The sequence below is a fragment of the Zootoca vivipara genome, chromosome 16, assembly GCF_965207765.1.
Source record: "Zootoca vivipara chromosome 16, rZooViv2.hap1.1, whole genome shotgun sequence".
Taxonomy (NCBI): Eukaryota; Metazoa; Chordata; class Lepidosauria; order Squamata; family Lacertidae; genus Zootoca; species Zootoca vivipara.
Window position 1 is genome coordinate 23,240,342 of NC_142599.1, and position 27,898 is coordinate 23,268,239.

A 27,898-nucleotide genomic window follows, 5' to 3' on the forward strand; every position below is an offset into this window, starting at 1 on the left:
AGTGACTAGAAGCTGGCAAGATCTCAGACCACCTTGGACACTGAGCAGGAAAAGATTCTCAGCAGTGCAGCAAAGCACCGGCTTGAGCTTGGGAACGATCCCCTCCCATAGGCAGCCGAGTAAGCATCAAACATTGGGGGTGAGGAGGAGTGGCTGGGGGGGCACAAACAGCCTCCTGCTCCCCGCAGAGAAATCACAAGTCAGCTCAAGTTACTCTCCGTTGATTATTCCTCATGGGCCATTTAACTTTACGGAGACAACAGAGGGCACTTCAGGGTAAGCAGACAGATGGGATTTTTGTACAATGCTGCACATTCTTATTGCGGCTCTGCAGGGACGGCAGCCCCCCCCCCCCGGAAATAGGCTTGAGGCTGTCAATGGAGAGCAGCTCCTTCTAACACAGGGAAAGGAAGACACAGGGAACAGGTAGAGCGAGGGCTGGCAACAAGGTGCCCATGGGTGCCAATGTGCCCGCTGGCACCCACTGCCAGAGGTCTCATTAGACACCCCCCTTGAAAACTGGCAATGCACCGAAGACTGTTTGCTGTTTATGCTCAGTGGAAGCTGGCCCATTAGAGTGAATGGGGCACTGCCCCGCCAACCTCGGTCCTGATTCTTCCAATCCCACCTGCCTTCTTAATTACAACCAGTCCAGAAGGTAGCCCTGGCCACAAGCTTCCTCCTCCTTAAGAATGAGTGTTGCCCCTCAATAGGAAGGAGAATTGGGACGAAACTAGAATTAGATTCCAGCTCTGCTTATCATTTGCTCTAGCGCCACCTACTGTTGGCCTCTCCTGCCTTCTGTCCTACCAAAGGACACCAGTCATTCCTGAAGTACGCATACACCATCTCAAATGGCAGCTCAAAGGACACCTGAATAAATTGGCTTTTCCTCTATTGCTAACCCACAAAAGTGAAATCAAGTTACTAATCTGCGGTCGTACAATTGCTTTCACACCATCCCTTTTGCTCGCTCTTTTCTGCTGGGCCTGGGGGAGGGAGAAGGGAGGGCACAGCAGGCAATGAAAAATTTGCTTTCTTGTACTCAACTTGTAATGAAAATGCTAATGCCATTAACCTAGATTTGGATGGCGTCCAAAAGAGACTAAATTTTGCCTCTCAGATGTTGAACTTTGCTCTTCATCGAGTTCTGAAAAGCAAAGGACCTTGTGGGAGGACATCCACAGTAAATGCCAAACAAAACAGGATTGTACCTGTTGAAATTAATGGATCTCAAATTAGCCATCTCCATTCATTTCAATAGCTGTGCTCTGAGTGGGGGAAACGTTTGCATATGATTGCTGGTTTAAATTTTCAGATACATTTATTTCTAAATCTTAAACGCATTTTAGAAATTAAAGGGAGAATTTGGAATTTAGCCAAAAAGTTGTGTAGGTAGGTGGGATAAAAGCACACTGGCAGAATGCAAATATATGCAAATCAATGATAATGACACCAGGTCCTCACCAAATCACCTTAGGCTATGTCATAAATATATCAACTTAGACTATATCATAAATTACTGCTTCCCTCCTCACACCTTTCAGAATTCATGTTGTTTGGATTCTATACTCTTAACAGTTGCAATTTGACTCCCTAGTTAGCATCCAGGGGCAATTTAAAGTGCTGATGTGACCATATTTAACGTGTTGCTATTAGTATTGACATATCCACACACAAAAAACAACCAAATATTGGAGTCCACACTATAGTACAAAATTCCACTCCTCCAATTGTAGCCAGTTGTCTTCAATTTGCTCTTGTTTCTGTACAAATAAATAGTCATTTATCTAGGGTTTACAACTCAATAATAGGACCAAAATATATCCATTGCACTGACGTGAAAAGTCATGCTCATGGGAAAGTTTTGCCTCTTCTGTCTGACTGTCCTACCTTAAAGCAGAGTGAAAACTTTGATTCAGAGAAATTACCTAAGCTCTTGACCTCGCCCAAAGGCTTCCCTCTTCCTTCAAGAGTTAACACAGAGATGTAGGAAGTTATGTTTATACCAGAGCTCTGTCCGTCTTGCCCACTCTGTTGTCTACACTAGTCCAAATATTGCTGGACTAAAACTTCCAATGTACCCAGCCAGTCTGGGTCAAAGATGCTATAGTGACTGGAATCTAGCTACATCACATTTGGAGGGTCACAAGTTTCCCTTCTCTGATTTAGAATTTTTGGAGGACATCAGCAAGTTTGATGATGGGGTGATGTGGAGTAGTGTAGTGGCAAAATCACAGCCACACCCTCTCTCAGCCACACCCCGTTATAAGATTATGCAATAATCTGATAATTCTGCAGGGGGCGGGGGAATTAGGGGTGCCTTGCAACGATCAGCGCAGATCTCCATGTGTTGCCTTTCAGTTGGGTCTACTATTTTCTGTGCAAGTAAATGGGCAAATGATTTGGAGTGCTCCAAAAATCTTCTTTCCAAGTGACCTAGCCGTGTCATCCTTGAAGTTCCACTGTACATAACAAAATTGCACGTCATTCTTTTGAAGCTAAAGCACCTTACGTTTTGGGTGTTCCACGATGCTTAGCTTTGAAGCAGAGAGAGCAATTCCTCTGTGTCCTTCCCTGGGAAGGACCCTAAGAGCCAATCCTCAGTGGCTGACTAGCCACCTTTCAACCTGATTGGCTCAAATCAGCACAAAGGGTGAGAAGTCTTCATCTGAATGGTTTAAAATGCTGAGTGTGCAGCTCTAGGTTGCTGGAGACAGGGACCTTGCTGCAGAAATAAGACAGGTCTTCAGCTCCCATGTACCACTACATTTCTGGCCATCTGTTAAAGCTGGGGTGGGATGTCACCTACCCAGTCAGACTATTTGTTCATGAAGCCCAGTCTGCCTCCCCTGGCTGGCAGCAGCTCTCCAAGGTCTTAGGAGCGCCCACTGCAATGCAACATTATTCGTTCTTCTCTCGGCTTGACAGCTGCTGCTGCTGTTGAACCAGCTTGCTGCTTACAAACGCCTGTCCCAACCCCACCCACCCCCTCCAAAACAGGTTTCTACTTAGCCTTGACCAGATTTGCTGAAATGTATACCAGCCCCCTTGAGATTTGAATTGGCAGATATGCCTGGAAACCCAAGGAGCCATCTGCAAAGTTCTGGCCCAGCAGATGGCTGAACAGACCAGCAAGTAAACTGGGGGATGCTATTTTTCAAAGCAGAAAAAAACCCTGTGCCAATTTCCTCCCCTCCCCACCACAATTCATTTTCATTACAGAGCACTTGTTTCCATGGCAAGCAAGGAAGGGTCTCTCTCCCCCCCCTCCCCCATTTCTCCAGCAGTTCCACTGATGGAAACATAGAAACATAGTTTTATACTGAGACTGACCATTGGGTCCATCTAGCTTAGCATTGTCTACACTGACTGGCAGTGGCTCTGGCTCTGCCTATCATTGGCTCTGGAGCCACCTACTGTCAGTGTCCCTGTTTTCTCCCCCACCAAACCCAATGGGCACCAGCCACCTCTTTGACCTTCAGCATACAAAGCTATGTGCTCTACCATGGCGCTATTGACTCCCTGGGGCTTGCAGTCACTCCAGTCCCAATGCAGATGAAAAACTCCACCAAAGCAACTCCACAACATCTCACCTTGTTGATTTTGTTGGTTTTGGGAAGCGTCTGGCTGACGTGCAGGTCCGAGTATCTGGGGGGCTTCCTCAATGGGTTGTTAATATCACATGGCACAGATTCTGTCCGGACTAACCTTGCTGGATCAAAAAGAGAGAGAGAGAGAGGAGAGAGAGAGAGAGAGAGGAGAGAGGGGGGGGGGAGAGAGATAGGGTGGGGTGGAGGGGGGGTAGAGATAAATAGAGAAAGAGAAAGATCAAGGTTTTAATTTTGCGCTTAGTCCACATATCTAATGAGCAGCTTCCCTTGAAGCTCCTAGAGATTATGAGTTCAAACCCAAATGAGAAGTTAAACTCCCCCTGTGCCTACTCATATGGGGGATAGAGAAAGCTGCAACCCTCAAGGTGTGGTTGGACTCCAACTCCCATCATTCCATTAGCCATGCTACTTTAAAGGAGTTGTGGCTTCGCCCCTCCCCAAAGAATCCTGAGGGCTGTTGCTTGTAAAGGGTGCTGGGAGTTGTTAGGGCGTCTCCTATTCCCCTTCCAGAACTACAATTCCCAGAGTTCCCTGGAAAAAGTGATTGCTAAACTACTCTGGAGTGTTTTCCCCTTATCACGAGAAACCTCAGAGGCCCACAGCACTCGCTTACTTTGTGGGGCTCCTGGTAGCTCCCTAACTCCAAGGAAGGGCAGGGCCCTTATCACAGGATATATTTTTTTGGCTCTTGAAGGAGGTGCAAGTTATAGCCAACATTCATTGCCCTGCTCTCCTCTCCCCTTAACTTTCTTCTGATCCCTCTAGCTTCTTCTCTGTTCTTTAGCCTTGTCTCAACAAGATTCCCTCCTGTACTTGCACTCCTTTTTATCTATCATAGAATCATGGAATCACGATTCTATGAGTTGGAACTGTAGAGAATTTTAGAGTTTGAAGGAACCACGTGGGTCATCTTGTCCAACTCCCTGCAATGCAGGAATCCTTTGCCCAACATGGGGCTCGAACCTGCAACCCTGAAATTAAGAGTCACATGCTCTACTGACTGAGCTATCGTTCCTGTCTCGCTCCCAGCCAACAATCAAGCCTGTTGCTCTGGATGGCTGCATTTTGTGCCTCCCTTGCCCTTCACTTCTGCACTCCCCTTCCTGCCCAACTTGTGCTTACAGTCGGGTCAGCTAGCTTTGCTTGACCCTCTCCCTTGCCAGCAGGTTTCACTTTGCACATCGGTCCGCATCCTTAACTCACAAGAACAATCCTCTTTCAGAGAAAGAGAAGCACTCTGGATCATATCCATTGTTCATGTACACTCTGGAGCATTTCCTCCCAGCCTGTGTTTCTTTTGCCCTTTACCAACGTGGAGCCAAATTCCCTCCACCATTTGGTTGCCACACACTGAGACACGCGAGATCCTTTCTTTGCAACATTTTACAAGCTGTTATGACCTTCGCCATCACAAATCAATTTCTGTGCCACCAGCTCAATGGGCTGCCCTTTCCAGATGGTTAATTAATATGTCAAATGCTCAAGTCACCCAATACGGGCTGCTGGACACTGCAGCCACCATTGTGAAGATTGACCATTGAGTGCCAAATATTTTTTCTCCGTCTTCCCAGCCAGTCACAGATCCATGCTGGGACCTGGTTTCTTATCCCTTGCACTGCTGGTTATATGGGGGCTATTTGTAAGCAATGCTCAAGCCTGGCTAAATCTCTTCCCACCACCACTTTAAGCTTATTGTAATTACTTCCAAATGTCTCATTCATTCTACCCATCCCTTGAGTGTCACAATAACAGGTTCCTTATCCCCCGTAGCCCCTCATCCTTTTATGTTCCTTTGCTTTGATTCCTGTTCCACCAAAGATCTTCCCACCGGTCCTAAGCAGTGGTTCCCTCACCCAACCAGGAAGTGGTCCAATCACTTCCTGTTGAAACCAGGCCTTTGTCTGAACAACAAGAGCATTCATGGCTAGAGATGTCTGAGAATTCCTACAGGAACAATGTAAGAGAAATGGATGGTGCTCGTTGTTGGTTTTTTTGTTTGTTTGTCCCATGTCTAAAACAGAAATTTATCCAGTGGATATGATTAGTATTCAATGTTGTTACTTTCAGTCTGCTAAAGGTAAAGGTACCCCTGACTGTTAGGTCCAGTTGCGGACAACTCTGGGGTTGCGTGCTCATCTCGCTTTACTGGCCGAGGGACCTGGCGTTTGTCCACAGACAGCTTCCGGGTCATGTGGCCAGATGACTAAGCCACTTCTGGCGAACCAGATCAGCACACGGAAACCTATTTATCTACTTGCACTTTGACATGCTTTCGAACTGCTAGGTGGGCAGGAGCAGGGACCGAACAACGGGAGCTCACCCCATTGCAGGGATTCAAACCACCGACCTTCTGATCAGCAAGCCCTAGGCTCTGTGGTTTAGACCACAGTGCCACCCGCATCCCTTCTGTCTGCTAATGATATGTAATTATTTTAATTGATTGATGGACTGAATTTATATCCCACCCTCCCTCCCCAAAGAGCCCAGGGTAGCAAGCAAATGTACGATTTAAAACAAAGAAGAATGCAAAAACATTCCTAGACAGGTCAAAACATTCTAAGAACAATTACAATTAAGAACATCTAAAATCAGTTACAGTTATCAGTTTAATCTTTTTTTGAAGAAATTTTTTTCCATCCAATGATCTTATGGATGCCAGGAACAGTATTCTCCCGCCGACAAATGTCTGGGTAAACAGGAACATTCTCAAATTCCACCTGAAAGTTAGTAACAGTGAAACAGGCACAACTCAATAGGGAGGGCATTCCACAACTGGGGAACCACCACTGAAAAGACTCTGTCATAACAGTGGTCCTGAAAGACCTACCAGTACATTGGCTCCCAGTACATTTCTGAGCACAATTCAAAGTGTTGGTGCTGATCTTTAAAGCCTCGGCCCAGTATACCTGAAGGAGCATCTCCACCCCCATAATTCAGCTCAGACACTTAGGTCCTTCTGGCGGTTCCCTCACTGCGAGAAGAGAGGTTACAGGGAAGCAGGTAGAGGGCCTTCTCGGTAGTGGCACCCACCCTGTAGAACGCCCTCCCATCAGATGTCAAGGAAATAAACAAATATCTGACTTTTAGAAGACATCTGAAGGCAGCCCTGTTTAGGGAAGTTTTTAATGTTTGATGTTTTATCATGTTTTAATATTCTGTTGGGAGCTGCCCATAGTGGCTGAGGAAACCCAGCCAGATGGGCGGGGTATAAATTTTATTATTATTATTGCCGACTGGGTAGACCCCAGTGCTGGCATTACGAAGGCCTCATCTACCCATCGTAGGATATTTATGACTCACCCCCCCCCAACTGCATTGTGCTTCCTTTGCATCAAAATGAACAATGTGGAATAACATAATTACATTTTTTATTTTTAAAAAATCAGCTCCAGCTGACAGCGAGACAAATAATGTCATTTTCATTGGGTCAAATGGTAACAAAATGGAAATGGTGCTGCATGCAGCAACTATGGGTCAGGGATAGAAAGTGACGCTTTCTTCTACCCCTTTCTGTGACTTACGGTGGGATTTAAGGAGCTATTGTGAACCCCAGATTCTGACAATTGCAAACAATTAATTTGCCATTGATAACCTAAATAATTATAGTCAACGCCTTTCCTTTTCCTGGACGTCAACACCAAAGAGTTCACCGGACTCTTCTCTGCCTTTTCGTTTCCCAATGCAGAAGCCTTACAATTAGGCACAAATAAGTAACTCATTAAAAGCATTTAGCAAAAAAAATCAAAATAATAATAATCAAGTATTCTCCCAGTGCAGGTGTATTTAGCAAGCATCAAGCAGCAGGAGCCTCATTAGAGCTAAATGAAATGCACATTTCTGATTCTGGATTTCCAAATGGTGCCCCTCCAGGTAATCACTTTGGCATGGGGAACGCTTTAATGAAAAGGCAAAGCCATCTTCCGGCAAGAAAGGCTTCCTCCTGGGGCCTGGGAGGCTTCCTCTTCATATGCATGAAGTGGTCTCCTACAGCTACCGGTAAGGGAGCTTTTTGCATGAAGCCGTGCTCATGTCAGCCTCCATCCGGCTGGTACTACTCCTCCGTGTGGTGGGAGGCAGGGATGGTCCAAACCAATCTGGTTCACAACCCCCAGGAAAAATGCACTAAAGGTCATAGCTCAGGGGCAGGGCGTCTGCTCTGAATGCCAAAGGTTGCTGGGTCAGATCCTGGCATCTCCCAGTAGGGTTGGGAAAGGTTCCTGCTTGAGACCCTGGAAAGCCAGTTAGTGCATACCCTTCCATTATTATTATTATTATTATTATTATTATTATTATTATTATTATTATTATACCCCAGCCATCTGACTGGGCTGCCCCAGCCACTCTGGGTGGCTTCCAATATATATAAAGCATAATAAAACATTTTTTAAAAAATTAAAAAAAAAACCTTCCCTATACAGTTGTACCTTGGATCCCGAATGCCTTGGTACTCGGACATTTTGGCTCCCGAACATCGCAAACCCGGAAGTGAGTGTTCCGGTTTGCGAATGTTCTTTGGAACCCGAATGTCCGACGGGGGTTCCACAGCTTCTGGTTGGCTGCAGGAGCTTCCTGCTGCCAATCAGAAGCCGCGCTTTGGTTTCTGGACGTTTTGGAAGTTGAAGGGACTTCCGGAACGGATTCTGTTCGACTTCCAAGGCACAGGGCTGCCTGCATGCATCTTCTAAAGGTTGTATAGTTTCTTATCTCCTTGGCTCGGGGGTTGCATAACTGCATGCCCTGCAACATTTCTCCAATTAAAACAGGGACGTCCTAAGGAAAAGTGGGGCATTCTGGGATCAAATCAGAAACCAGGCCGGTTTCTGTAAATCCAGGACTGTCCCTAGAAAATAGGGACACTTGGAAGGTCTGTAGTTGTGACCATACTAAGCTAGACGGCCCAGTGGCCTGACTCGGTATAATGAAGGGCTGTGGCTCGGGGGTGGACCATCTGCTTTGCACACAGTGGAAGTCTTAGGTTCAATCCCCAGTGTCTCCAGGTAGGGCTAGGAAACACCTCTGCTTGAAATCCTAGGAAATCTGCTACCTGTGGTCTGCGTAGAAAATACTGAGCTAGATGGACCCAGTATGTATTAGGCAGCTTCCTATATCCCTACATGAGCAAATGAAATAACAGTTTTTTTAAAGAAAGAAAGAAAGAAAGAAAGAAAGAAAGGGTTAAAAGATCCAGGGCCCGGACTCAGGACCCTCACCGGGTCCCCTGCCATCATCACTGCAGGCAAGAAAAGAGGAAGGAGCGAAGCAAAAGAGAACAGCAGGCCTGGGAGTGCCCAGAGGAGATATGTACCTGGCTCGGCGTTTGAAGAAGAAAGAAAGAAAGAGCTACGAAAGGCAACTGTCTTGCTCTGTCCTGGGCTACAAATCAGGCGGAAGATCTCAGAGACACGGCGGTAGCTGCCCTTACCTCCACGGTGGATGATCAGCAGGTGACATGGCGGGGCCTCTTTGGTACATTTGTTGTGGCACTTTAGCCTAAGAGACAGGAGAGACAAGAGCACTTTGAGAACCGCAGTTCAGACTAGGAAGGGCTGTAGCTCAGCGGTCAGAGTATCTGCTTTGCACACAGAAGGTCCCAGGTTCAATCCCGGCTGACATCACCAGGAATAATAATAATAATAATAAAATTATAATAATAATAATACCTGAAGGAGTGTCTCCACCACCATCGTTCATCTCCGAGGGTCTTCTGGCAATTCCCTCATTGCAAGAAGTGAAGTTACAGGGAAGCAGGCAGAGGGACTTCTCAGTAGTGGCACCCGCCCTGTAGAACGCCCTCCCATCAGATGTCAAGGAAATAAACAACTACCTGACTTTTAGAAGACATCTGAAGGCAGCCTCCAGGGCAGTCTCGAGCAGGTCGCGCGCCCTGGTGCTGAGGGGCGGAGATCGCTCCGGCGCCCCCGCCCTCGCAGGGCGCAGCATGGTTTTTGTGCGCACGGCGCCCTGCCTACCAGCCCAGCGCACCACGCCACCGGGGGGTCTACCTAGAGCCGGCCCTGGCAGCCTCTTATAGGTAAGTTTTTAATGTCTGGTGTTTTATTGTGTTTTTAATTAATAAATCTGACTGGGTTGCCCCATCCACTCCGGACAGCTTCCAACAGAACACACAACAAAACATCTGACATTAAAAACTTCCCAGTACAGGGCTGCCTTCAGATGTCTATGTAAAGTCATATAATTGTTTAACTCTTTAACTATTTGACATCTGAGGGGAGGGCGTTCCACAGGGCAGGCGCCACTACCGACAAGGCCCTCTGCCTGGTTCCCTGTAATGTCACTTCTCACAGTGAGGGAAGCGCCAGAAGGCCCTCAGAACTGGACCTCAGTGTCCAGGCTGGGAATGTCCCCTGTTTAAAACCCGGAGAGCTGTTATCAATCCGTGCAGACAACAGTGATTTGGACCAATAGATCTGACTCAGTATGAGGCAGCCTCCTCGGTCTTTTCTATGGTGTCTCGAAGGCAGCTCTAACTATTCTGCATAAGTACCTCACAAGTCCCACCAGACCAAAGGGTCGGCTGACTCTGCCTATATTTTTCTCTCTCTCTCTTTAACTATTTGAAAGCTGGAAGGAAGCCAGTAATCAGTTACTTATTCCCTGAGCAGTGCTTGGACCTTTGGGGCTATAGAGAGAGAGAGAGAGAAAGAGAAAGAGAGAGGCGCCCATTGCATCATCATTGTTCTTATTAGCCAGTATGGTATAGTGGTTAGACTGTTGGGTTTGAAATCCCCACTCGGGGGACTTTGGTCTAGTTGCCAACTCTCTGTCTAACCCATAGCTGCCAAGTCTCCCACTGAAAAATGCAGGATCAGCAGCGGCGTGGCACCGGAAGTCACTTCTATGCATGTCCAGACATGCGCAGAAGCAACTTCTGGTGCCGGCGCTGCCTGATTTCCGGTGCCCAGACATGGGCAGAGCGGCACCGGAAGTCGCTTCTATGCATGTCCAGACATGCGTAGAAGCAACTTCCGGTGCCGCTCTGCCCGATTTCTGGGGCCCAGGCGTGGACAGAGCGGCACCTGAAATGGAGCCTTCCTGGTAGGTAGGAAATCTGGGAGATTTCTGGGATTTTTTTTCTATTCAGGATAACAGCAGGAAACAGATTAAAATCTGGGGGTTTCCCCGCGAAAAACGGGAGACTTGGCAGCTATGGCCTAAGCTACCTCACAGGGTTGTTGTGAAGGTAAAATGGAGGGAAAGAACCATGTACACAACCTTGAGCTATCATTTGGAACTGTCTACTCAGACTGTATGTGCGAGAGCAACCTGATAGCCATGTAGAATGTAGGGTTGCTGCGGGGATGAAATGCGGAGGCAGGTAACCACATATCTTGGAGGGAAAGTGGGATAGAAAATGCAGCAATAAAAAAGAGGCAGATTTCCTTCAGTCAGTCCCCTGTTGGTATCGAGAAGGCTGGCATGTAGCCTACATGGAAAAGCTTGCACACAGACTCAGGGTCTTAACATGGCATTTCTAAACCAAGCAAACTCATTAAGAACTACTTTGCTTTTATTACACATGTATGCATCAAGGAATATGTTAATCCTCCGGCTCAATTGGGTTCAATTTGGAATTCGTAATTCCTATTTAATGTCTCATCTTTATTTGTACTTTTGAACTATTATTTAGATGACTGGGGTCTTTTGTTTCATTGCTGCAGTTCTTCTCCTCGCTTCCTGGATCACTTGGACGTGTTACGGAGGGGAAGGAAGCTGGGGGGGGGGCTCTTTTCTATGTTCTCACAGTTGTGTATTTTGCCTGCCATGAAAAACAATAATAATGACTTATATTTGAAAGATAGAGGGTGAGGGAGAGAGAGGGACGTACTTGCAGTTTTTACATTTCAGTCCAAACAACATTCCTTTCCCACAGACAGTGCATGTCTGAGACATCCAATACTTGGTGGAAAACCTGTGCAGAGAGAGAGAGAGAAAGGTTGACCTTTGTTAAGTCTTAAGCAAAAGCTCCTTCTCAGAACAGTGAAATGTGTTATTTTTTAATAAACCTGATTGTGCTCTACTCTCGCTAGTCACCAGTCACCAAGACCAGCAGCACCAGAATTGCTTATTGATTCTGGTTCAGGAAGCCGGTGCGAATCAATTCTGCTTGCAGCATGTGCCGCTCTATCCTTGAGTGGGAGTTCTGAGTGTGAGGAAACAGGTCACAATTGCTAATTTCAGTCAGCTAATCGGGGTCCGTATTTGCTCATTAGCAACCCAGGGAGGGAAAACGCAAATGTTGATCTTAAAAAGAGAGAGCATGGACTCAAGATTTTATTGGAAATGAATCAGGACCTCAGCATGCCCTACGAGCAGGGACACGCCTTAAAAATGCCTTCGCTGCTCCAGGCCATGTCTAGTGAAGCTATCCAGGTGGTTCAACAAAGGCAGCCAAGCCACATCCCACTGTGTTATTTTCCTGCCTGCCTGTTACTGGTCCACCTTATTCCCATTTCTTCCAAGGGAGTGGGGGGGGGTGGCTACTGGCATAGCATTTACTCAAGGTTAGGAGGTCATAGATAAAGCACAGTGGTTTTATCGACAGAAGCTGGAGCCTTATCTAAGTGTTATCAGAAATTGAAAGAGTGGCTTAGAAGGGGCTTTATTGAGACTGGGCATTGACACACACACACGCCAGCACCGGCCTTTTGCTTATCAGCACACTGCGTCCAAGATTATAATGCAGCAAATTAAACAGTCCAAGCGGACTCCAGAGAAAGGTTTTTCTCCAGACTACTCGGGCTGTAGAGTGGCTCTGTCGCTCAGATAGGAAGAAATGGGCAAAAGTGGGGGTAAGCATTGGGCAAACTTTGGTCTCGGGGCTCAAGGCAGCCCTGGTGTGATTTCCAAAGCACCCTATTGGGATCAGTTCGGACCTCTGGGAAGAGTGATCTGACTCTCTGCTGGGCAGAGATGAAAAGGGAGAAGGAGAAAGATAGGGGTGTCAGTGGGCCTTTTTTCCGACGGAACTTTCCAGAACTCCGTTCCAGCTCCTCTCAGGCATTCATAAGGAGTTCCGATATCAGAGAGAAGCGGGAGTCAGTGAGAGAAGAGGGGTATCCTCATCTGCTTTTGACTCTGGTCCTCCTGCCCACTGCTGGTCTCTGCCCCACCGAAAGCTGGCATGCTGCCCCCCAACAGATGACCCAGCCTAAGAGAATGCAGCCCTTGACAGGAGGGTGGGGAGTTACCCGCCCTGACCTGGGTTTAAAGTGATTCAGCTGGAGAAGGTTGTCATGTTGCCAAAGCCAATAAATGGGAGAAATAACCACAATGCATTTTCTGGTTTCTTAGGGAAGGGGTTTGCCCAATGGTGCTGCAGCCATTGCTTAGCCGTTCCTTCATTTGAGAGTTTGCAGTTGGCATGTAAACAGTCTGGCCTGGTCAGCTGTTGCCTCACCAGTGAGCAGTAAATGGGCGAGAGACGGTCTCAGAGGAATCTCTGTGTTTTTCAAATGAGGTATCCAGCAGAGTCCATTTTCAGCAATCAAGGATGCTTCATAATTATAATGGATTTAAAAGGAATACAATATTTCTGTGGCGGGGAGAGAAATGGCATTACACTTTGGGGGGTCCAACTCCCCTCAGAGCAGGAGCCAGCAGCTCTTGGCTCTCGAGAGGCCACTGCTAGCTAGTCCTGCCATTTTGCTCTCAGCCAGAAGAAGCCAGATTCCTATGGAGGGGGGGACAGTACAGCTTGCTTCCTCCCCACCAGGTCTTGCTCCCTCCCCACAGACGACATCTTCTCCTCCATCTTCTCAGTGGAGTTTAATGGGGTTGCAAGGGCCTGTCAGTGCCACCTACTGACTGGAGGTCAGATGCTACCATAGAGTCTCCAAACCTCCAAAACTAAAATTTGCGCCACCTGCTGTCGGACTCCCTGTCCATATAGTCGCCAAGCACCACAGGGAAGCAGGTATTGGTATGGGCTTGAGGGGGTCCTCGGCACAGCACCCTTCCATTTGCCCTGGAGTGATGCCATGCCAGGGGCATTGTGGGAAATTAAAATGGCAGCACAGAAATGCAACCACACATTTCCCTCCCCCCAGAATTCTATGGTGACAGAAACATAGGAAGGAATATAGGATGCTGCCATGGGTCACATTCGTACATACGTACATTTAAATCACTATGATACCACTTCAAACAGTCATGACTTCCCCCAAAGAATCCTGGGAAACTGTGATGGTTGCTGAGAGTTGCTCATTCCTTACTCACTGGTAACCATTGGCACTGGACCCTCAACAGAGTAGGCAATAATTCTCCCTTACCTGAAACCATATCCCTCCTGAGGTAAACTGTTTCTCAACCATAACATTTTAAAGAAAGAAAGAAAGAAAGAAAGAAAGAAAGAAAGAAAGAAAGAAAGAAAGAAAGAAAGAAAGAAAGAAAGAAAAAGAAAGAAAGAAAGAAAAAGAAAGAAAGAAAGAAAGAAAGAAAGAAAGAAAGAAAGAAAGAAAGAAAGAAAGAAAGAAAGAAAGACAGAAAGACATATCTGAGTTTTTTCAATCACCTCATACCTGTGTTTGATTGAGTTTCCAAGATCCCGTCGAGGAATTTGCGGGGACCAGCGAGGTACTGAGAGTGTATCTGAAAGACAGAAATTAGAGGGGAAAGTGTTGGTCCCAGGTGGTCAGATTCAAAATTATTTCTTCCACAATTATCTGGCTTATTACATATCAGGGATGCCATTATGAATTCTCAAAAAAAAAAGCCTTCTAAAATGTTGTGTATTGAGTCAAAGGATTTTATATCTGTATTACTATTGTATGTATTTGCATTAGGGTAAAGTAACTGCCTTTTGGTTCTAGAAGGTACAGCTACTATATTGGTTCATTTAAGCTGCTGTATTTGGATCCTCTGTCTTATTGGTTTCCTCCAAAAGGCAGCATTGTGATTGCCTGATATTGTTCCTTCCAAAATGTATCCCTTTCTAGCTAGTCCCCTGTCCCTATAAATGTGGCTTTCCTCTCCTCAGACTTCAGTCTTGTTTGCTTCAATAAAGAAGTGTTACTAGAGAGCTGTCTCCAGCATATTATGTCAAGAGAGCTGAAATTACGAACTCCAAGTCACAACATAAACAAATCTCAGCATCTTGGCATGACAAGTAGGATACTGTGTTGTGGCACTGTGTTGTTGTCGTACTGTGTGGAGCATAGCCAGCCATGCCCTTTTCAGGGTACTCCATTCCATCTCTCTTCATCCCCACTCTCTCATTCCCCACCCCAACAGTCCGTCAGGATTCCATGGCCACTGAGCATGCTGTTTGCAAGGTCATCCCAATACATTTTGGGACCTGAGGCGAACCACAAAATGGCACCTCCTCCCTGCCAGGGAAGACGGGGTGAATGAAGAACAAGGGGTGGGAGGAGATAAGCAGCACCTCCTATTCACCAAGACACCATTAAGAGAGGCGGCATTGAGAGGACAGATCCAGCCTCCAAGGAGTGCGCTGCAGCTGTTAACTACCCTGCAGCGGAAGTAGTGAGCAATGCATTCCTCGGAGGCGGGAGCTGCTGCCCCTCTGGATCCTGCTTCCTCACTTTGCCTCATCCATGGGCAGGTCCGCATTTAGGTTTGATGAGGCCCTAAGCTACTGAAGGTAATGGGGCCCTTTATATTTCCAGCTGTCTTTTGTCAACAACAAATTGTTGCTGTGTTTTGTGTTGAATATATGCTATATCAGGGGTCCCCAAACTAAGGCCCGGGGGCCGGATGCGGCCCAATCACCTTCTAAATCCGGCCCGTGGATGGTCCAGGAATCAGCATGTTTTTACATGAGTAGAATGTGTTCTTTTAGTTAAAATGCATCTCTGGGTTATTTGTGGGGCATAGGAATTCATTCATTTCCCCCCCCCAAAAAATATAGTCCAGCCCCCCACAAGGTCTGAGGGACAGTGGACCGGCCCCCTGCTGAAAAGGTTTGCTGACCCCTGTGCTATATGGTAATTTTTGGACCTAAAAGTATCTAAAGCCATTTGCACATAACAAAATATGTAATTTATCAAAGTAATTGATATAGAAATGAGGAAACCAGTGATATTTTAGGCAGCAGGCCAGCATCATAGGAGCCTACACAACCCAAAACACTGTTGCTGTACATAGGTTTTATTTTGTTTTTTATCTTATATTTGGGAAATGTACATCCAGGGCTTTTTTTCTTTAACCTTTTGGGGGGGGGCAAGAGAGTGGAGCCCTAAGCTATAGCTTGTTTAGCTTACACGGTAATCCGGCACCGTCCATGGGCTGGGCTGGAGTGGGTACAGCTTTTTAATATTTCTCCAAACCTCCCCCAAGTTTGCTGACACTTCCTCTTATGCGAGGGTTTCAGGCATGCAAGGAAGGCAGATGATCTACCACTGGGCTATGGCCTTTCCCAAGAAGACTTTGCGTGACACTTGTTTCCCTGGCGAAACGTTTTGCACCAAAGGAATGTGGCCTCGCAAGAGAATGCATAAGCAGATTGCTGCTAATTCTGCTGCCCAATCGGTGGAGGAATCTGTTACGTGATGAGTTGCTGTGTTGGGATTGCTCTGTTGCGCAATTAAACCCTGAGTCCCAATCGCACTAATGGACAGCAAAAACTAGATACCGCCTGTAAGGGTGACTCCCTATCCCTATAAGGTGGCAGCCCCCATCATCCTGACGTCCACCTCGCCAAGTACAGAAAGCACCAGCGGTTCTGAAGCAGCCAGAGGGGGAGGGGGAGACTCGGGGGAGGAGAGAAATCAGAGGGAGGAACAATGGGAAAGCTCGGGGGCGGAGGGATGTTGGAGAGCCAGGGCACCGACCGCTCAGGGAAGAAACTGAAAGGGCAGCACTCCTTCCGACGCCAGAAATGAGGAGAGCGCCGCAACGCAGGTCTAGGGGGCGGCGTTTTGGGGTGCCCCAACTACTTTGCTGGCGTAGGAACAGACGTACGCCATTGCCGGATTCTGATTCGGGGTGAGAGGTCATGTTTTGAGCTGTCTCTACACTGTAAATAAGTAGCACAATAAACGTCTTTGAAGACAAACTGGACTCAGGCGGAGTTACTCTAGAGTAGCCACGACAACCCTCTGACACCGCCCTAATTAATTAATTATTTCCTATTGGCATTAGGCAGGCGCCTTCGCAATACTGGTTTGGATGCCTGCTGAAATCTTTTCTGTTTCAGCAAGCCTACCCAGAACAGACGATTTGGTTACTTTTCCTTTAAATGCTTTATTAATTCGATCTTAAGCTTTAAAGATGGTTGTATATACGCCTTGGATATACATTGTTTTTGAATTCGTTTGTTTCTTCGAACCATGTTTTATATATTTAATGGGACTCGTACACCACTCGGGAAATGTTTTCCAGCAAACAGTTTTAATAAAGGAATGATATTGATTAATTAATTCAGGGAAAGTGCACGGAGGCGAGAAAACCTATATGCTAATTAGTTTGTTATTTATTTCAAAGCATTTATACACCACTTGATTGTGTGTGTGTGTGTGTTTTTTTTAAAAGAAAAGAAAAGCTGAAAGCAGTTTACAAAGAGAATAAAACAATAAAATTATGAGTAAAAAGGGCTCTTCATAACATTCTAGGGTTGCCATATTTCAAAAAGTAAAAACCAGGACACCCCAAAGTGTCCTAGCATCTCCACCACAATTTAACCCCCGTTGCTGGATTTTCAGAGTTTGAGAACTGCAGGGCTTGATTCAATTATTTTTATTTTCATCACAACAAAACCATTTGATACCCGGACGCTTCTGATTTCTTCCTGCCCTCTCTGCTTCTGACCCAGTTGAATTAATATGAAATTCTGTAGCAGGCCCTCCAAGTGTCCCTATTTTCCAGGGACGGTCCTGGATTTACAGAAGCTGTTCCCAGTTTCTGATTTGAATATCCCACTTTTCCTTAGGATGTCCCCGTTTTCATCGGAGAAATGGTGGAGGGTATAGAGTTATGCAACACCCCAAGCCAAGGAGAAAAGTAACTACACAACCTTTAGAAGACATCTGAAGCCAGCCCTGTATAGGGAACTTTTAAAATGTTTAATTATGTTTGCTACATGTTGGAAGCCGCCCAGAGTGGCTGGTACAACCCAGTCAGATGGCTTGGGTATTATTATTATTATTATTATTATTATTATTATTATTATTAAATAGGACATCCCTATTTTCATCAGAGAAATGCTGGAGGGTATGCTATCGGCTTCCATGTGTAATAATGATAATAAACACATTGTTTACCCTAGAGAGAACGATTTATAGAAAGAGCATTTGGGCACAGTTAAAAGCATTGGCTTTATTTTAACAGCAGAGGCTCTTGGGTACCAAAGTGAAAATCAAATATGATTCTCGGAGACCCAAATGCCATCCATTTGCCAAATGCAAGCTGGGCCCACGGACATCTGACCACCTGAAACGTCCAGGCAGACTCCAGCAGTGACCCCTGGGTTTCCTATGCATACCTGTCAATCCTTCAGCAAACACGCTCCCGGGGTGTTTTTTTAACATAGGATATGAACGCCTCTGTTTGCTTTCATATCCCATTTTAATATTGCAGGTTGAGGCGTTCTTAATTATGTGCCATTTCAGAAGGTTACATTTGCATGTGGCTTCCTGTGCAGAGAGCAGCGCTCCCTCTGCTGCTCAAGAACAACTCCGCCGCATCAATGCGCATCTCAACAAAATGCGGGGCAGGGAGGAGACCGCTATGCAAAGACCCAAGAACTGCCACATTCAGACCATACATTTAAAGCACGATGATACTTTAATGGTGCTGGGCTCTTCTGTGTTGGATCCTTTTAAGCAGAAGTTGGCTGGCTATCCATCATGGATGCTAATAATAATAATACTACAGTGGTACCTCGGTTTTCAAGGGACGCGGGTGGTGCTTTGGTCTAAACCACTGAGCCTAGGGCTTGCCAATCAGAAGGTCGGCGGTTCGAATCCCCGTGACGGGGTGAGCTCCTGTTGCTCGGTCCCTGCTCCTACCAACCTAGGAGTTCGAAAGCACATCAAAGTGCAAGTAGATAAATAGGAACCGCTCCGGCAGGAAGGTAAACAGTGTTTCCGTGCACTGCTCTGGTTCGCCAGAAGCGGCTTAGTCATGCTGGCCACATGACCTGGAAGCTGTCTGCAGACAAATGCCGGCTCCCTCGGCCTATAGAGCGAGATGAGCGTGCAACCCCAGAGTCGTCCCCGACTGGACCTAACAGTCAGGGGTACCTTTACCTTTTTACCTAGGTTTTCAAACATAATCCGTTCCGGAAGACCGTTCGACTTCTGAAACGTTCGAAAACCGAGGTGCAAAGGGCAGTCTGCCAGTTCAATAGAGAAAATTGTAAAAAAAAACAACAGATACACACAGCGGAAGCCGTTTGAATTCCAAGGCACGTTCGAAAATGGAAGTATTTACTTCCGGGTTTTTGGCGTTTGAAAACCAAAACGTTTGGCAACAGAGACGTCCGAAAACCGAGGTCCACTGTAATAATAATTTCTTACTTAGGCCCTGCGCATCTGACTGGATTGCCCGAGCCACTCTGGGCAGCTTCCAACATAATAAAATCACAGGAAATGTCAAACATTAAAAAATTCCCGATACAGGGCTGCCTTCATTGGTCTTTGCAAAGTCGTGTAGCTATTTTGTTTGTTTGACATCTGATAGGAGAACATTCCATAGGGTGGGCACCACTACTGAGAAGGCCCGCTTCCCTGAATAATAATAATTTGTTGTGATTCCTGCATTGCAGGCACTTAGACTAGATGATCCTAGGAGTCATTTGTAACTCTACAGTTCTATGAGTCTGTGATACCATCTTAGAGAAGCATGGCTTTCCCCAAAGAATTCCGGGAGCTGAAATTTGTTAAGGGTGTTGAGAGATGTTAATAGACCCCGCCCCCCCAGTTCCCCTCAAAGGGCTATAATTCCCAGGGCAGTTTAAAAATCAAACCCTCTTCACATGGAATTCTGGGGGCACTGTAGTTAGGGGTGGGGGTAATCTCTTAGCAACTCTTAGCACCCTTTTCCAAACTACACTCCCCAGGATTCCTTGGGGGGAGCCAGGATTGTCTTAAATGGTATAGTGCTATTTTAAACTCGTGGTGTGAGTGTGGCAGAGGACAAGCTGTGGAGTCCAGATGTTGTGGACTGGCTGGATGCAGAGGAATGGTGGGAGGCACCAGCTGGGGAGCCCCCAAGGGAACCCCCAGGGAAAGAAGGCTCAGAGCCAGGGGGGTTGTGGTGGGACAACGATGAGTGGTCAGAGAGAGAAGAGGGAGCAGATGGGAGGAGGAGGTGTCGGAAGCTGAAGGGGTAACAGGGTTTGGTGAGCAGGAAGAGGTTGTGGCAGAGAGCAGCCCAGAAGCAGAACCAGAAACAGAGGCTGGGAAGAAGGCAGAGAAGAGTCTGATGAAGACTCCAGGGAGTCTCCCCCTCTTGCTGCGACCAGCTCCCCTCCCCACCTGGTCTCCCAGAACCCAAAGAGGTATGAAGAGGGCGGAGCAAAGAGAGACAAGACAAATGAGCCTCAGGTTGCTGGGGAATGACCATGGGGAGGAGCCTTAGAGAGCAGTGGGAAGGGACCTTCAGTACTCGCAACCGCCTCATCAGAGCAAGACCTACTGGGAAGAGTTGCTGTTTTGTTTCTTTGATAAAGGAGTTAGCTACACTGAAGCCTTGGGAGTTTCTGCTGGTCTGCTCCCAACCAGCCCTGACACCAGTTTTCCATGACAAACTGGCAGGGTTTTTTTTGGGGGGGGGGGCTGACTGTTTTTTAAGGGAAGAGCTTTTAATAGTACTTCGCTGCCTTTATTGTTTGTGGTTTAATACATTAGATTTTTTTATATTGTTTTAATTTGATTAGAGCTTAACTACTTTTTAATAAACCTCTTTCATGTGTTTTGAGATCTTTGGTGTTTATCTGTGTTGTTTTGATTTGTGTAAGGCACCTTTAGCCCCGGTCTAGGGAACAGGCAGCATATTACAATAATTAATAATAAATAAATATAATAATAATGCTATTTCTCTTTAAAAATGTTTTGGGGTACAGTGGTACCTCAGGTTAAGAACTTAATTCATTCTGGAGGTCCGTTCTTAACCTGAAACTGTTCTTAACCTGAGGTACCACTTTAGCTAATGGGGCCTCCCGCTGCCGCCGCGCCGCCAGAGCACGATTTCTGTTCTCATCCTGAAGCAAAGTTCTTAACCTGAGGTACAATTTCTGGGTTAGCGGAGTCTGTAACCTGAAGCGTTTGTAACCCGAAGCGTCTTTAACCCAAGGTACCACTGTACTCTCGTTTTCCTATTCATATTAAAATACTGCCCCTCAATGAGGCCAAACTTAGATTCACAAAATGTTTAGGGGTATGCATACCCCTGCGTACCTCCAGAAAAAAAGCACTGATTATAATATTAGTTGTTGTTTAGTCGTTTCCGACTCTTTGTGACCCCATGAACCAGAGCACACCAGGCACTCCTGTCTTCCACTGCCTCCCGCAGTTTGGTCAGACTCAAGTTAGTAGCTTCGAGAACACTGTCCAACCATCTCGTCCTCTGTCGTCCCCTTCTCCTTGTGCCCTCCATCTTTCCCAACATCAGAGTCTTTTCCAGGCAGTCTTCATTTCTCATGAGGTGGCCAAAGTATTGGAGCCTCAGCTTCACGATCTGTCCTTCTAGTGAGCACTCAGGGCTGATTTCCTTCAGAATGGATAGGTTTGATCTTCCTGCAGTCCATGGGACTCTCAAGAGTCTCCTCCAGCACCATAATTCAAAAGCATCCATTCTTCAGCGATCAGCCTTCTTTATGGTCCAGCTCTCTCTTCCAGCTACTGGGGAAACCATAGCTTTAACTATACGGACCTTTGTCGGCAAGGTGATGTCTCTGCTTTTTAAGATGCTGTCTAGGTTTGTCATTGCTTTTCTCCCAAGAAGCAGGCGGCTTTTAATTTCGTGACTGCTGTCACCCTCTGCAGTGATCATGGAGCCCAAGAAAGTAAAACCTCTCCCTGCCTCCATAATATTAGTAGCCAAACACATATCCAACAGCAGCCAATCAGTTTCCTTCAGGTATTACCCAGGTAAAAGTGGGTGGAGCAATGAATGAATATGTTACCTTTTATTTTGATATTTTTTTCTTGAGTTAGCAGCTACATGGAAAAATTCAGAAAAGTGAAAAAGAACAACTGTGTTCTGATCCACACAGCAAATAACAAAGTCCTCAAGACAGCCTGGTCCTCAGGCCTGTCTGATGTCCTGGACAAGATAAATATCTGCTGCTTTGTGGTTCTGCTCATCCAGTATCTGCTCCTCCCCATTTGAAGATGGTGTCAACAAGATTTGCTTCTTTCTCTGTTGGGGAATTAATACCTTGGGAGCCAGGCGTTAAATAAAGATTACCTGCTGACAGTCCCAGAAGAAAGCTAGTTTACACCATGCAAGGATCTGGTCTGTAGAAGTACAAAAGGACCTTTTATATTCTGAAATGCTGTTTGCTCTTCACTAAATCACATTATACAAATGTGCCCCCCTCCTCTGCCCCCGCCATCCTTTGTGAAGCAAACAAGCGGACAATTAAAGTTACTTACCTGAAGTTAAATTAAAACCTTCGCTTTATCATCTGCAATTTATTTCTGCTAACTTTCAGCTGGCCTCAATTAAATCACGCTGTTTTAAAAGAGATGGGGGCGGGGCGGGGAAGTGGCGGAGGGGATTTAATTACTTTCTATAACATGCTCATTGTCAAAAAATTATTATTAAAGTGTATCAGGAATCATAACCTCTGAACAATGCAGCGAGACCCTCCGTGATTCGCAGGTAATTATTTTCATTACGGGGATGGTGGATGGAGGTTCTGAGATATTAACAATACCCGGCACACAGACACATGCACACTGTGTTCAGTGGAGCATCAAGGGAGGGAGAGGACAGAAATGTTGAACTGGAAGAGCCTTGATGGGATTCGGGGGGGGGGCTGCTTTTCAGCTCATTTTGTTTTTAATCCTCAAAAGATGGACTGGCAGCGATTTCCTCTAAAAAGAACATGGAAGTCAGTTGTTGTTGTTGTTTTTAAAAACCTAAACATTTTACACACTCCTTGAACATCGAAGCCAGGGTTTTCAAACCTTGGGTCTCCAGCTGTTTTTGTAGTACAACTCCCATCATCCCTAGCTAGCAGGACCAGTGGTCGGGGATGATGGGAACTGTAGTCCAAAAACAGCTTGGAGCCCCAAGGTTGGGAAGCCAAACTGAGTCTAAGCAATGAAGTTGCAAAGAAGACTCCAGTATCAGATGTCACCAAAGCTAGCTTGGCTCTGGGCCACGAATGAACTTTGGGGGCTTGGCAATGCCAAGCGAGCATGAGAAGATTCGAGATTGTTGTTGTTGTTGATGATTTCAGTCCCCAAAATTAGGGGTTCCCCCCCCCCCCAAAAAATAAAAACAACCAGAAGATTTGGGGACAGCACAAGGCCCATGGAGAGGGGAAGAGAGGAAGGATGAGTCGTGCTACGCAAGCAGAAGTCATTCCTCTCATGCAAGAATTTAGCTGAATCAATCCTCAAATTTGCATCCAGAAAGGGGTGGACTTGCTCTTGAGCATGTGCAGAGAGCATCTTCCATTCAATTGAAAGCAGGCTTTAGAAATGAACCTGGGTTTCAGAAGGAGGTCTCCCAGAAGTCACAGGAGTCCCTGTGGCTTCTCGGGGTGGTGGGAGGTCGATTCACCACTTCCCGTTTTGGAAACTGCAAACCCTGTGCTCCGATAGCGTCAGAAGTTTAAGAATCCCGGCAGCGAGGCCGAAAGACTCGCCAGGCCAAGGCGAAGTTGAGGGAGGGCTGCGAGTGATAGTCCTCTCTTGGCATCAGCCGTCTCGCCTTGACAGAAGCCACGGCGGGGGGGGGGCGGGAATTAGCAGCCTGGCAGAACGGAGAGGGTGACAAAGGGAAGGTCACGCCTCTCCCGCTCCCACTCTGACAGAAGACACGGCAGAAGGGCCCCCGCAGGCCACGGCTGTCTCCCATTGACAGGCAGGTGTGACAACAAGGCCCAAGACCTGGGCGGCACTCACCCGCCTGGAAAGCGAGAGGGGCCAAGCAGGTGACCCGAGCCGCTCAAATAAACAGCCTGGCTGCGACGCATCCACTGCGCCGTGGAGCACTGAGCTTTCCTCCGTTGGTCTCAACTGTGCCAAGACTCCGTCCAGGAGAAGCTGACCGACGCCTTACACAAATGTCCACCTAGCTCAGTATTGTCTACACTGATGGACAGCAGCTCTCCAGGGGTTCCAGGGAAGGTTCCCTGCCATGGGGAATTGAACCTGGAGCTTTCGGCATGCTCAGTATTCCTGAGCAGCAGCCCCTCCCTAAATACAAAGAAACACAGAAAGCCGCAGTATGCCAAGTCAGACCACTGCTCCATCCTGCTCATATTGCCGACACTGGCTTGCAGCAGCTCTCCGGGGTTTCCAGCAGGGAGTCTTCCCCAGCCATCCTTGAAGAGGCTGCAGATCGAATCTGAGGTCTTCTGAATGCAAAGCAGATGCTCTGCCACTGAGCTATGTCCCTTCCCCAGATGTTGTCAGCTTCCCTGATGAATATGCACATAGAATGATAGGATAATAGAGTAGGAAGAGACCCCAGGGTCATCTAGCCCAACCCCATGCATTGCAGGAATCTTTTGCCCAATATGGGGCTCGAACCCATGACCCTGGGATTAAAAGTCTCATGCTCTACCGACTGAGCTATCCACCATGGTGAAGACTTTCTTGTTCCACCAGGCTTTGGGGAACCGACTGCTTTTAAGGAACTGGCTTTTAAACAGTGCTGTTTTCACTACCTGTATTTTAATAGGCATTTCTGCATAATCCTGCACTGCAGGAATATGCAGGTATCCCAAACAGGGATCAAACCCGCAACCTTGGCGTTATCAGCACCACGCTCTAACCAACTGAGCTATCCATAGGGCAACTCAGTCTCTGGCTGCCACCATTAAACTAAGGGTTTAGATTACGCCCTCAAAGTTTTATATTGCATAATATTTAATGGCAATGCAAACTGCTTAGTTGTGTTTATGTTTGTTCATAAAAAAATCAGAATTAAAAATCCTTAACAGATTGGAGAACTTGGCGCAAGCTAACAAAATGAATTTCAATAGGGACAAATGTAAGATTCTGTACTTAGGCAGGAAGAACCAGATGCACAAATATAGGATGGGGGACACCTGGCTTACTAGCAATACATGTGAAAAGGATCTAGGGGTCTTGGTGGACCACAAGCTTAACATGATTCAAAAGTGTGATGCAGCAGCAAAATAAGCTAATGTCATTCTAAGCTGCACCAGCAGAAGTATAGTGTCCAGATCAAGGGAAGTTATAATACCACTCTATTCTGCCTTAGTCAGACCACACTTTGAATTCTGTGCCCAATTCTGGGCACCACAATTTAAGGATTTGAGACAATTTAAGACAAACTGGAATGTGCGCAGAGTAGGGGAACCAAGATGAACAAAGGTCTGGAAACTAAACCTTATGAGGAGCGCTTGAAGGAACTAGGTATGTTTAGCCTGGAAAAGAGGAGACTAAGAGACTATGATAGCAATCTTCAAATATCTTAAGGGCTGTCACATGGAGGAGGAAGCATGCTTGTTTTCTCCTGCTCTGGAGGGTAGGACTCGAACCAATGGCTTCAAGTTGCAAGAAAGGAGATTCCGACTCAACATTTGCAAAAGCTTTCTGACAGTAAGAGTTGTTTGGCAGTGGAACAGACTCCCACAAGAGGTGGTGGGCTCTCCTTCCTTGGAGGTTTTTAAACAGAGGTTGGATGGCCATCTGCCATGGATGCTTTAGCTGAGATTCCTGTGTTGCAGGGGGTTGGACTAGATGAGCCTTGGGGGGGACTTCCAGCTCTAAGATTCTATGATTCTATGAAATTGCAGTAGCTAATGACTGGTGCAAACATCCATCTATCTTGTCAGGAAAGCTGAACCTCACCCTTCCAGTAAAATGGGAAGCCACTCAGACAAGGGAATGAAAGCAGGGAGGAACCCAACATCGCCCCACTGGGGAATCTAAGAAGAAAAGTGAGGCATCCACGAGAAGAAAGTGCTTTTAGCCATTAAGCACTCTGGTGTTTCAAACACACCCAGCTCTTAACCTGCTGATCTGCCGTTCCCAAATGCAGCCAAACAGCTTGTCCTAAACACCTTGTTGCATCTCCTTGCGGGTGGCAAGCAAAGGGGGTCAAAGAGGGTGAAGTCGCCCGTCAAAATACACACTTCTACATTATCTCCAAGTCAAGCCCTTTAAAGCAAACTGACAATTTAATAACAGGAAAGTCACAATTCTGTAGAGAGTACTAATGGAGGAAATTGGGCAGGTTGGGGGGGGATGTCACTGAGGATTTTTGGAAAGCAGGTGGCAGAGGGGAGAGACCTAGGAAAGATGAGAATAATTAAATCGGCTGGGCAGCGGTCAGAATCTGCCCCCATTAGTTAGTGATCAGAGGAAGAAGACTGGGAGGAGGTGGTGTCAAAAGCTGAAGAGGTAACAGGGTTTAGTGAGCAGGGACAGGCTGGGGCAGAGAGCAGCCCAGAAGCGGAAGCGGAAGCAGGAGAAGAGGGAGGCCAAGAGGCAGAAATTAGTCAGACTGGTGAAGCCACGGTGTCTCCCCCTCCTGCTGCAACAAGATCCCTTATTTAAGCATTTAAATGTATTTATTTATTTATTAAAAATTAGTATCATTAACATAACTAAATAAAAGTATCAGTACTGAAAAATACTTAGATTACTATTAAATTCAGAATTAAAAATACTGGAAAATACTGCAAATGAGAGACTAGATAGGTAACTTTCCCTAAGTGTGCATGCACACAAAAGCTCATACCAAAATAAAAACTTAGTTGGTCTTTAAGGTGCTACTGAAGGAATTTCCCTAGGATCATGAAGAATGCATCTGCAAGTCTCTCAGAAAAAGGTAGCGCTAGCAGCGGGATATACTGGATCCAAGATTGGGAAGATCCATTGGTGGGCACAAAATTTTGGGCTCGCCCAGGGAGTCATAGTACCACAGTCCAGCCTTGATTGAGGTACTGGAGATGAGTCAGCTGGGGTACCTTGAAGGAAGCCTAAGTGAGCAGCAAGGGAAGTTGCAGTCATACACTCCAGTGGAGCAGGTTCTCCACCCCAGAAGGTGTAAGCCAGGCACCCCCAAACTGCGGCCCTCCAGATGTTTTGGCCTACAACTCCCATGATCCCTAGCTAACAGGACCAGTGGTCGGGGAAGATGGGGATTGTAGTCCAAAACATCTGGAGGGCCGAAGTTTGGGGATGCCTGGTATAAGCCACTCCCATAAAATTACATTTATGGAAACATACGACTCAGGTCAAAAGAATCCCTGCATGGACAGGTGCATCTTCAAGAGTCAGGGTTGCCAGTACAGACAGGACCTCTCGTATTTCAGCAAGGACTGCATTCCGCAATACAACATCTGTCCCACCAGGGGGAAAGCCTTCTCTGCGTCACCACAAGCTGACCAGCAGCAACTTAGATATCATTTCCAAGGTGTGGTCGCTGCTGGAAAGCTAGACACTTTGGAGTGCCTCATTGCATAATGCAAAAGTATGTAACGATCAAAACCAGTGATTATTTTTCTTTATAACTATACATAACTGAACAAATAGCACGGCACAGCAGGAAACAGCTAATTAGATGCAGCATCAGGAGGGAAACTGCCAAGGCTGTCAGAAAATGAGCACCACCTTTGCCCACTGTCAAAGAGGGGGCAGAGCTAAGGGGGGGGGAGTTTGTTGACTAATTCTTACTTCCTGAAAACAACATGCAGGGACCAAAATGCAGCTCTTCTTCAATATTTGCACTTCTCCAAACTGTGAGATGGAGTTCTCTGTCCCCCCCCCCCCAAAAAAAAACAATCAAAGGGGGATTTTCTTCTACCAGCAAAAACAACAAAAAAAACCATGTACGAAGGTACATCCTAATATAGGGAAAACAGGCTGGGAAATGCAGGCAAAATGATGTCTATTAGGTGAAACACCCACAAAAATTTGCACAAAACTTCATATGGACTTTTTTTTAAAAAAAAAGCACAAACTGATGTGTGGAACTAAATTTAAGATTAGAAAAATGAGAAACCGAGAGAAACTAAAATTGACACATTCATCCATTTCTAGGCAGAATGAGACTTACGGTACTTGGAAAGCTTGGGGCCACCACTGAGAAGGCCATGTTTCAGGTAGCCAGTGACTTTGCTGGCACAGGAACCTGTTTTCTGCTGGCCTTAA

At 46.5% G+C, this 27,898-nt stretch overlaps 1 protein-coding gene across 1 annotated transcript in view; it reads right to left on the reverse strand.

Annotated features, from left to right (window-relative positions):
• KSR2 (kinase suppressor of ras 2) overlaps positions 1-27,898 on the reverse strand; it is a 184,574-nt gene that overhangs the window by 66,687 nt on the left and 89,989 nt on the right. The window contains exons 6-9 of the mRNA XM_088660098.1: positions 14,153-14,222; positions 11,461-11,544; positions 9,037-9,104; positions 3,597-3,715 (exon numbers count right to left, since the gene is read on the reverse strand). Coding sequence (XP_088516224.1) covers positions 3,597-3,715; positions 9,037-9,104; positions 11,461-11,544; positions 14,153-14,222 — 341 coding nt within the window. The remainder of the gene's footprint in view (positions 1-3,596; positions 3,716-9,036; positions 9,105-11,460; positions 11,545-14,152; positions 14,223-27,898) is intronic.